General features: G+C 36.1%; 1 protein-coding gene across 1 annotated transcript; it reads right to left on the reverse strand.

The window, feature by feature from the left end:
* Positions 1 to 1,213: 1,213 nt before the first annotated feature.
* Positions 1,214 to 4,365, reverse strand: LOC127423258 (5-hydroxytryptamine receptor 7). The gene is made up of 2 exons (XM_051667413.1): positions 3,887 to 4,365; positions 1,214 to 1,967 (listed from the first exon to the last, which is right to left on the reverse strand). The coding sequence occupies exons 1-2, from the start codon at positions 4,363 to 4,365 to the stop codon at positions 1,214 to 1,216; spliced, it is 1,233 nt and encodes a 410-aa protein (XP_051523373.1).
* Between the last annotated feature and the right edge of the window lie 6,026 nt (positions 4,366 to 10,391).

Raw genomic sequence — 10,391 nt, forward strand, 5'->3', positions numbered from 1 at the left:
ATTGATAGCATAAAAAAATACATTTTGACTTTTCTTTAAAAAAAGCAGAAATCTGGGTTAGAGTGAGTCACTTACAATGGAAGTCAATGGGGCCAATCTGTAAACTTTAAAATACTCACTGTTTCAAAAGTATAGTCTGTTTACAAGACATAAACAATATGCATGTAACATGATTTTAGTGTAATAAAATAACTTACTAACCTCTTCTGCGTAAAGTTATAGCCAATTTTACAACTTTGTTTCCATGACGATGTAATGTCAACAAACCCTAAAACGACAGTTAAAACAGCGATTTAAACAACTTTACAGCTCAAATAACACATGAGTTTTAACACAAGAATTAATGTAAGAACTTTTTTTTAAATTACAAGCTTCACATTTCTGCCTTTAAACTCTCAAAAATTGGCCCCATTCACTTCCATTGTAAGTTGCCTCACTGATTTTTGCTTTTTTTTTTTTTTTTTTAAAGAAAAGGAGGGATGAGTCGAAATAATTTGGTAATCATCATTATGCCACAATCCTGTCAGTTGAGTTTAACTTGTGTTGAACCAGGAATATTCCTTTAAATCGAGGTTACAGTGAGGCACTTACAATGGAAGTGAATGGGGTCAATTTTTGGAGGGTTTAAAGGCAGAAATGTGAAGCTTATAATTTTATAAAAGTTCTTACATTAATTCTTCTGTTAAAACTCATGTATTATTTGAGCTGTAATTTGTTTGAATAATATTTTTTTACGGTCGTTTTAGGGTGTGCGGTGTTACGCCATCATGGCAGAGTTAAATTGGATATAACTTTACACAAAAAAGGTGAGGAAGCAATTTTATTAAATCATGTTAACATGCATATTGTTTACATTTTGTAGCTATACTTTTTAAACAGTGAGTATTTTAACATTTATAGATTGGTCCCATTGACTTCCATTGTAAGTACCTTATTGTAACCCAGATTTTTGCAGTTTTTTTATTAATTTTTTTCAAGAAAAGGACATTATGCCACAAATGCTGTAAATTGAGCTCAACTTGTATTGAACCCAGAATATTTCTTTAACTGAAGCCATTCCAATAGTAACTCATTGAAGTGACTGAAACGCACCACTGTGAGAGCAATGAAGAGTTAATCAAATGTGTCTTGGTAAAACGTTCTCTCAGCTTCAGTGTGATTATAACAGTACCGTCCTCCCTGTCCCAGGACAGACATGAAGGGTAAGAACAGCCTACAGCACTAGGTCAGGTCTTTCAGCTAGCTTCAAAGCCTCCTGCATGCTGGCCGCCGAGAGCTTGCGGTTGATGTTCCGATAACGGCAGCGGATGAGGTTGTGGTAGGTGGTCCTGAGGTCCCGGTTGAAGAACGCATATATGAAGGGGTTGATGAGCGAGTTGGCATAGCCCAGCCACAGCAGGGTCCTCTCCACCCACAAAGGCACACAGCTGCACCTCACCCCACAGATGAACGGACGCGCAGTGGAGAGCACAAAGAAGGGCAGCCAGCACACAGCAAAAGCCCCCACGACGATCCCAAGGGTGGCCGCTGCCTTCTGCTCCCTCTTGAAGATGGAAATATTTTTACGGTCATTTTTGAGGAGGCGAGAAAAGCTCACACACTCCTCCATCTCTCTCTGCAGCTTTAGGACAGCAGTCACACAGTTCACACTGTCCTCATCTTCGGCTTTGGGAAATCCAGCAATAGTGTGTTTGGCGACACTCACCTTTGCCACCCTGTATATCCGGTAGTACATAATGAGCATCACAGACATGGGAATGTAGAAGGCCACGGCAGTGGAGTATATAGTGTAACCCAGGTCCTGGCTGATCAGACACACCTTATCATCGTTGACATTCTGAGCCCATCCGAATAGTGGGGGTAGGGTGATGGAGGCAGAGAGAAGCCAAACAGACAGCACTATTTTGGCCATGCACTTTCCACTCTGTCTCACAGGATACGTCAGTGGCTTAGTGATGCCCAGGTACCTGAGAAAACGGAGGGAAAAATTAAAAAGAACTGTTCAAGCGCATCAGTGTCAAAGAATGCATAAAAAGTGGTCAATTTCACAGTGACTTTCATTATTCTTTGGAATATTACAATCAAAGCTTGAAATAGCCATATATCTTAGTTTTAAAAAAGTGTTAAAGGAATATTCCTGGTTCAGCACAAGTTAAGCTCAATCGACAGCATTTGTGGCATAATGTTGATTACAGTATCACAAAAAAATATTTTGAGTCATCCCTCCTTTTCTTTAAAAAAAAGCAAAAATGTAGGTACAATGGAAGTGAATGGGGCCAATTTTTTGGAGGGTTTAAACAGAATGTAAAGCTCATGGTTTTATAAAAGCACAAATTAATTCTTCTGTTAAAAACTTGTGTATTATTTGGCCTGTAAAGTTGCTTAAATCGTCATTTTAGGGTTTACACAGAGGTGCAAAAACCATATATGCAAGGTATGCAATGCATAGGGGCGCCATGTAAAGGGGGGCACCAGCGGCTCACTAAAGGTGGTGCAATCAGTCTCCTTGACCTCTCCAACAATGCTTATAATGGATGGCACTCCACCCCCTCCTCGCTTGACAGATACATGGGGCACAAAATTTTGTTTTGCATACCCGCTCGGAAATGTGTAGTTGCACCCCTGGGTTTACGCATTATGTCATCATGGCAACAAAGTTGCAAAATTGGATATAACTTTACAGAAAAGATTAGTAAGTGATTTTATCACACTAAAATTATTTTGACAGGCATATAGTTTACATCTTGTTGCTATACTTTTTAAAACATTTATGGATTGGCCCCATTCACTTCTATTGTAAGTGCCTCACTGGAACCCAGATTGCTTTTTTTAAAGAAAAGGAGGGTCAGTGACTCAAGCCAGGTCTCCTAAGCAACCAAATTGGCCCGGTTACTAGGGAGGGTAGAGTCACATGGGGTAACCTCCTCGTGGTCGTGATTAGTGGTTCGCGATCTCAATGGGGTGCATGGTAAGTTGTGCATGGATCGCGGAGAATAGCATGAGCCTCCACATGCTGTGAGTCTCTGTGGTGTCATGCACAACGAGCCGCGTGATAAGATGCGTGGATTGACTGTCTCAGAAGCGGAGGCAACTGGGACTGAGGTGAGTAACCGCGCCACAACGAGGACCAACTAAGTAGTGGGAATTGGGCATTCCAAATTGGGAGAAAAAATAAATAAAAGGAGGCTCAAATCGAAATGTATTTTTGTGGAAATCAACATTATTCCACAAATGCTGTCAATTGAGCTTAACTTGATATGAACCCAGAATATTCCTTTGAACCTATATATCAAACATTAGGCTACTTGTAGTACTATTAGTGTTTGTTGTTATTATTGTAGCGATTGAGATTCTTATTATGATAATGATGAAAAGTATGATTGGATTATGATTTTCTTTTTTTCCGAGAAGAAACTTAATACTCAATAAAAAAAACTATGATCACAAAAAAGTATGTATTCTACATTTATGTTGCACAATGGCAGCTACTTGAAATTTACACTTGGTCACTCTATATCATACACTGTAAAAGTAACCTGCAATTATTGTGTTAAGGAGCTATTTCCACATGACCTAACCTTTAAATTGAGTTTTGTTGGTTTAACCTAATGTATTAAGGTTGATTTAATAATGTTAAATACTATTAAATACTACTTGAATAAAACCACTTAATTTAGATGTTACCACATGAAGCACATTTTTAGGTTTACATTTTTTTCATTATACATCAGTCTCCCTTATTTTACACTCTTGATTCAACTCATCAGCTCATTAAAAGAGGCTCCAAGACCTGAACTGGGTGTGTCAGATAAAGAATCGTGCTGAGGACCTCCAGGATTGAGAGCCACTGGCATACATGAGGCATAATACCATCTGAGAAACCTACCTATCTATACTTATGACACAAAGTGTCATTATTGAAGCGGTACAACACATCACGTCCATAGCGATGAAAACGTTGCAGAAAACACGACCAAAGATCCACTGTCCTCCAATGAGATCAGTGATGCTGACAAAGGGCATTACGACCACTGCCACCGAGAGGTCTGCAACAGCCAGGGATACGATTAAAAAATTTGAAGGTTGCTTGAGTTTCTTGACAAAACACACCGATATGACCACTAACAAATTCCCGCAAATTGTTAGAAAGGTGAGCAAGAGAAGAACCCCTCCGATGAGCACTTTCTCAACATGTCCGTAACTCAAAATCTGCTCTCCGCATCTGGTCTCATTATCCGTAAAACTCGCCGTCGGCAAAGTTGTAGTAGTGTCGTGCATCTGATTACGCAAGCGTACGTCCATCACTTGAGATGTCAAACTAGTCATGAGTTCTTGCACGCGATCCTTCGTCAACGCCGAGATCATGTTTTCTGTTGAGAGCTGTCCTTGGTACTGAAATGATCTTTCTCTCATTATCCATCAGATCTCCAAGTCCCCGTTAAAAAAACTTTATTTTTAATTACACATAAATGATATCTAGAATGTGTTTTCATATATTTTTCTGGCTTATTTGTGGAATAATACCACAGCTACACGCGCTGAGGGCCACTACAGTAAGTTGAGAAGTTAACTCTCACAGAACGAACCGCGCGCTCTTCATGGGTTATATGTGCGTCTAACTTGTGCGTAATGACGTTCAGATGTTGTGGGCGTGGCTGAGTTTATTATACTGTACGAATACAGATTGTGTCTTGTGAGACAAAATAATGTGGTTAATATCAGATATTTGAAGAGAAAACAGAGCAATACCATCTGTTTTAAAAAGAGCAATGATTTTAAATTTTGAAATTAAGTGGTAGACGTAACAGCACATAAACAGCTGATGATTTAAGAATTGTGGGTTGATGTAAGCAAACAAAAAAAGTAGGCTACAATGGTTTTGTGAGTTGGTATTAAAGGGATAGTGTGCCCAAAAATGAAAATTCTCTCATTTAGTCACCCTCATGCCATCCCAGATGTGTATGACTTTCTTTCTTCTACTAAACACAAACAAATATTTTCCGAAGAATATTTCAGCTCTGTAGGTCCATACAATGCAAGAGATTGGTGGCCAGAACTTTGAAGGTCAAAAAAGTACATAAGGACAGCATAAAAGTAATCCATAAGACTCCATTGTGGTTTAATATATGTCTTTAGAAGCGACATGATAGGTGTGGGTAGAAACAGATCAATATTTAAGTCCTTTTTTACTATAAATCTCCACTTTCACTTTCACATTCTGAAAGAGAAAGAAGAGATTTATGGTAAAAAAAAGAAAAAAAGGGATTTAAATATTGATCTGTTTCTCACCCGAAGCGACTGCATTGCTTCAGAAGACATACTGAACCACTGGAGTTGTATGGGTTATTATTATGCTGTCTTTATGTGCTTTTTTGACCTTCAAAGTTCTGGCCACCATTCAATTGCATTGTATGGACCTACAGAGCTGAAATATTCTTCTGAAAATCTTTCTTTGTGTTTAGTAGGAGAAAGAAAGTCATACACATGTGGGATAGCATGAGGGTGACTAAATGAGATAATTTTCATTTTTGGGCACACTATCCTTTTAAAGAGGATTGCTTGCGTCTCTACCACCATCGCATGGCCTTACATAGAATTACACTTGTTACTTAGTTTACACTTGTAGAATTACAAGTTGTTAGTGACCTTAAAGGAAATATTCCGGATTCATTACAACTTAAGCTCAATCGACAGCATTTGTGGCATAATTTTGATTACCACAAAATTTTATTTCTACTTGTCCTTTCTTTTCTTAAATTAAATAATAATAATAATAATAATAATAATAATAATAATAATATGGGTTACAGTGAGGCACTAACAATGGTAGTGAATAAGGCCAGACCGTAAACATTAAAAAACTCACTGTTTCAAAAGTATAAACACAAGACATAAACAAAATATGTTAAACTCAATTTTTGCTTTTTTTTTTTAAAGAACAGATGGGATAAATCAAAATTATTTTTTGTAATATCAACATTATGCTAGAAATCCTGTTGATTGAGCTTAACTTGAACTGAACCCAGAATATTCCTTAAATGGTGTTTATTTTCTCATGAAACTACAGTTTGCTCTGAGATTACAATGATTTATATTATTAATAAAGATAAGACATTGGCTATTGTGTAGGCCAGATGGCATGACATGAAATTGTAACTTATGAAATGCATATGTAAATGAAATCAGTTTCAAACAATTTACACCAAAGTGACCAAATTGCTGTACAATTTTCTCTGATTTTCCCATGTCAAAATCTGAGAATAACTTTTAGAGGTTCTCTTTTAGTTATTTTCCCTGAATCAGCAGGTTGATTAACAAAACAAAGAGTTCACTGTAACACTTTACAATAAGGTTCAATTCATTAACATTATTTAATGCATTAAGTATCATGAATTAACAATAAACAATAAATTTTTTACAGCATTTGTTAATGTTTGTTAATGTTAGTTAATAAAGTACAATTGTTCATTTTAAGTTCATGTTAGATCATTAACCAATGTTAACATATACAACATTTGATTAAAAAATGTATTAATATATGTTTAAATTAATATTAACCAAGATTAATAACTGCTGTAAAAGTAACATTCATTGTTAGTTCATGTTAACTATTGTTGTTAACTAATGTTAACAAATGGAACCTTATTGTAAAGTGTTATCTAGTTCAGAACAGTGTGAAAACTTGAAGATATGAAGAGTGAATTAAACAAAACCTGTAAATTGCAGTGTATAGCATAAAAGATTATTTAAATATAGGATATTTTCCAGTAATGATCTAGATATACACAGATAGCTATTAAGGTACAGTATTTGTGAATAAGGCTCCTAGAACTGGGATAAACACTGAGGCACAGAAACAATGGCTTGATGTAGTATCTGGCTTCTAGTTATCATTTACTCATCGAGCCAGTATATGGAGGTGTGTTCTCCCTCTAGAGAGTGACCCCAGCTAACATTACGATAAGAGAGAGCATAAAAGGATGGTGGTCCCAAAAACCCTGCAGAAGAGAAATAAAAAGGTGAGGTGATGTATTATTCAAGAAGAGCAAAGGAAAAACACTGGAAAGTGGGGAATAGAGCGGACAGGCATGAGAAAGTCACTAGAGAGAAAGGAGAGGAGTTGAGTAAATGGGAGGAAAAAGAGAGTGTCAGGAGAAAGGAGATATATGAATTTAAGGACACAGTTTAAGCATGTTTGTATATTTAAAAGGATAGTTCATCCAAAAATAAAACATTCTCTCATCATTTACTCACTCTCATGCCATCCCAGAGGTGTGACTTTCTTTCTTTTGCTGAACACAAGCAAATATTTTTAGAAGAATATTTCAGCTCTGTCTGTCCTCACAATGCAAGTGAATGGTGACCAAACTTTTGAAGCTTCAAAATACACATAAACGCAGCATAAAAGTAAACCTTTAAGAGGGCACTGTAGAGTCATGATTTATTATGTAATGTCAAACTAACAGATGATTTTTATTAACAGCAGATTGTATAATATTGTGATAAACTATACTTAACCTTGATTACACATTCATCATTCAAAATAATATTTAAAACATCCATAATTTTTCAAAAATAATGTTGTTTTTGTCATGAAAAGACAAGTTAATGAGTATGTAAGAACAATCAACCTTGATTTTAAACACTGCTTTAAAAAAATTATCAGCAAAAAATGGGGGATTATGTCATCTTTTTCTAAAATCAGTTGGATCGGCCAAACTGGTTGGATCGCTTCAGTATTAAACCACTGGAGTCTAATGGATTACTTTTATGCTGCCTTTATGTGCTTTTTGAGCTTCAAAGTTTTGGTCACCATTCACTATGTCCTATTCTCTACTATTCTGTTGTAAGCACAGGGAAGTTTTAAGTGTCTACTAGCTGTTAATATCTGTACTATTTTCAAAGTAAACACATTTTTAACACAAGAGGAGGGTTAAACTGCTAAAAGAAAAATAGAAATGTCTCTCTCTCCAAAGTATAATTAAAGCATAGCGCTTATGGGGCTAAAAGAACAATATGTTTGTCCTATTGACTATACAATAAGAATGAAAGTATTGTTAAGCTGTTTTTTAAAATATTATATATTTATCTCAGTCTTCAAGGTCGCATTAGACATATTCATGAAGATTATTCACAGGTGTAGACCAATGTGTCAACCTCTGTGGCAAACTGGAGACTGTCAACTCACTCAACACAAATATCCACTGTTATACACTGCTCCACTTATACAACTTACACAATTGGGGTGGAAAAACCAGCATGCTGCCTGATCTATGACCCTCGATCAGATTTCAGTGTTGTGAAAACTTTATAATTATAACTAAATGTCTTCTTTGATTAGGGAGACTATCCAGGGGTTGTAAATTATGTGGATTTCCAAAACATTTTAGAGGTGTCCTTGAGCTGGAGCCAATTTGTCAGCTGAATTTATTGAACGTCTTCTCTCCGGAGGATATCTATATGCATGGAAAATGTCTGGGTTTAGAGGTGTTTAAAGAGAAGAAAGGTAGCTTCAGGAGTCTTTTTCTACTGATGAAAACTTTTATTGATTCTGCCTCCCTGTGAAATGTAAATACACAAGAGATTGGGATTCTTTTAAAAATGCAAATGATAGTACTGACAGTGGTTCCTAGATTTATACAGCAGAATGAATTTAATGATAAGAGTCAAGGTCAGGTCTTCTTACAGACACAGCTTTGGACCCTATTTTTATTCCCACCCTATCTCATTCATCCACAGAGTATTCTGCATTGAGTTCTGCTTAAGGACAGGTCAATGCTAGGGAAAGAAAATTATATTGTCACAAACATCCCTCTATTAAACCACATTGGTAATAACTGTGTTCCAAAAACATGGATAGTGACAAAAACATTCAAAATCACAGTACAATAAGAAAATGTAACAGCATTGTAAACCCCAGTTTATGTAGTATGCAATATACTATGTAAAAAGCAAGAAAAGCCAATGAGTAGCATTACATTACATTATCACCAGTTTGACATGGCATAGTTAACTGATCTGCAGATGAATAGATGACTTATAGATACCATATAGGTTTACAGTAATTCTGTCTAATAGCCACTAGATGACGTCGTCCAGACATAAACTCTTAATTTCACTTCATAATTGTTGTTGTGTACGCTTGACTTCATTTAATTGTTTAGCCCTGTTTAAGTTAATTGCTGAAGCCTTTTTTTTTAAATGATAAGTTTGTGCTTGCCTTTAACTTTCTGTGAATTTTTGAAGTTTGGTTCATTTTATTCAGGTGATCATGTACGGCCTGTTCTACACTTAGGTGCACGTTCTTCAGTTCTTCCATAGAGGCTTGGGGTTAGATGCCTAGTTTCTAATTCCAAAGCCTTGAGATCAGTACACCAGAGTAGTGACCTCCTGTTTTGACCTTTATCTTTATTGAGCATTCAGGGGCATAGATTTACACAAATCGAGTTACCAAAGAGGTCTGACCATGTTTGGTACAAGAAAGCATAAACATACACTTGTAAATCTAACACTTTTAATAGAACTTAGATGACACATTATGTACATTTGTGATGCAACATTCAAAAATGGTTACTTCCGGACTGTTTCTGTTGTGATTTGAGATCAAATTAGTGCTGAGCACATTGATTTAATGAAAAACAAAATAAACTGCTTGTCCTATATTTTGATTTCTGCTCAAAGAATGAACTTGACTTCCAGGCAAAAATAATGCAGCTGACTGATTGAAAGAGTTTTCTGGAAATTGGTAATAGGTAAGAGGTTAGGTGTAATAAGCAATGTCTGGCAGTAAAGGTCAAATATAATCAATATGATCAGGCTTTTCATATGTTTTTAAGCAAAACAACTTTGACAACTTTTAAGACTTTCCATCACTTTTTTTTTTTTTTTTTTTACTCCTGGTACATCACATATTTTAAAGGATTCTTATCTTGTCAGTTGTTTTGTTCTCTGTCCATCTGTGTCTTGTTTGTTAAAGGTGCAGTAAGCAACTTTTTAATACCACACATAAAATATCACTATTGCCCCATTTTTTTACCCAATGGCCAATAACAAACACTCGCTGCCAGTGAATCATTTTGTGCGTGCGGAATTACTGACATCAGGTTGGCTGACATGTCTTTGGTAGGTGGAGTTTTGGAGAGAGGGCGTGGTTTAAATTAGCAAAAATCATGAAAGTTGCAAATGTATGAATTATTAACAGCACCATTAAAACCCTTTAAGCTCTGATTGACCTGCCGGCGGGCCTGCACACACAAAAAATAATTATCAAAATATTAATAACTACAGTCTTGACCAACACAAAATATGTATTATTTTAAAGCTTAGAAGCTGTACTTTACAATACATATTACTGTGATCGGTAAAAACATCAGACTGATGAAATAGCCATG

Source organism: Myxocyprinus asiaticus, chromosome 32 (assembly GCF_019703515.2).
Source record: "Myxocyprinus asiaticus isolate MX2 ecotype Aquarium Trade chromosome 32, UBuf_Myxa_2, whole genome shotgun sequence".
In the NCBI taxonomy this organism is placed as follows: domain Eukaryota; kingdom Metazoa; phylum Chordata; class Actinopteri; order Cypriniformes; family Catostomidae; genus Myxocyprinus; species Myxocyprinus asiaticus.

What these genes read in the sequence shown, in the direction of transcription:
- LOC127423258 (XM_051667413.1), bottom strand. Translation starts at nt 4,365, where the DNA reads ATGATCTCGGCGTTGACGAAGGATCGCGTGCAAGAACTCATGACTAGT. An exon ending in TGTGTCATAAGTATAGATAG is followed by an intron (nt 1,968 to 3,886) that starts GTAGGTTTCTCA and finishes CCGTTTTCTCAG; the next exon opens with GTACCTGGGCATCACTAAGC.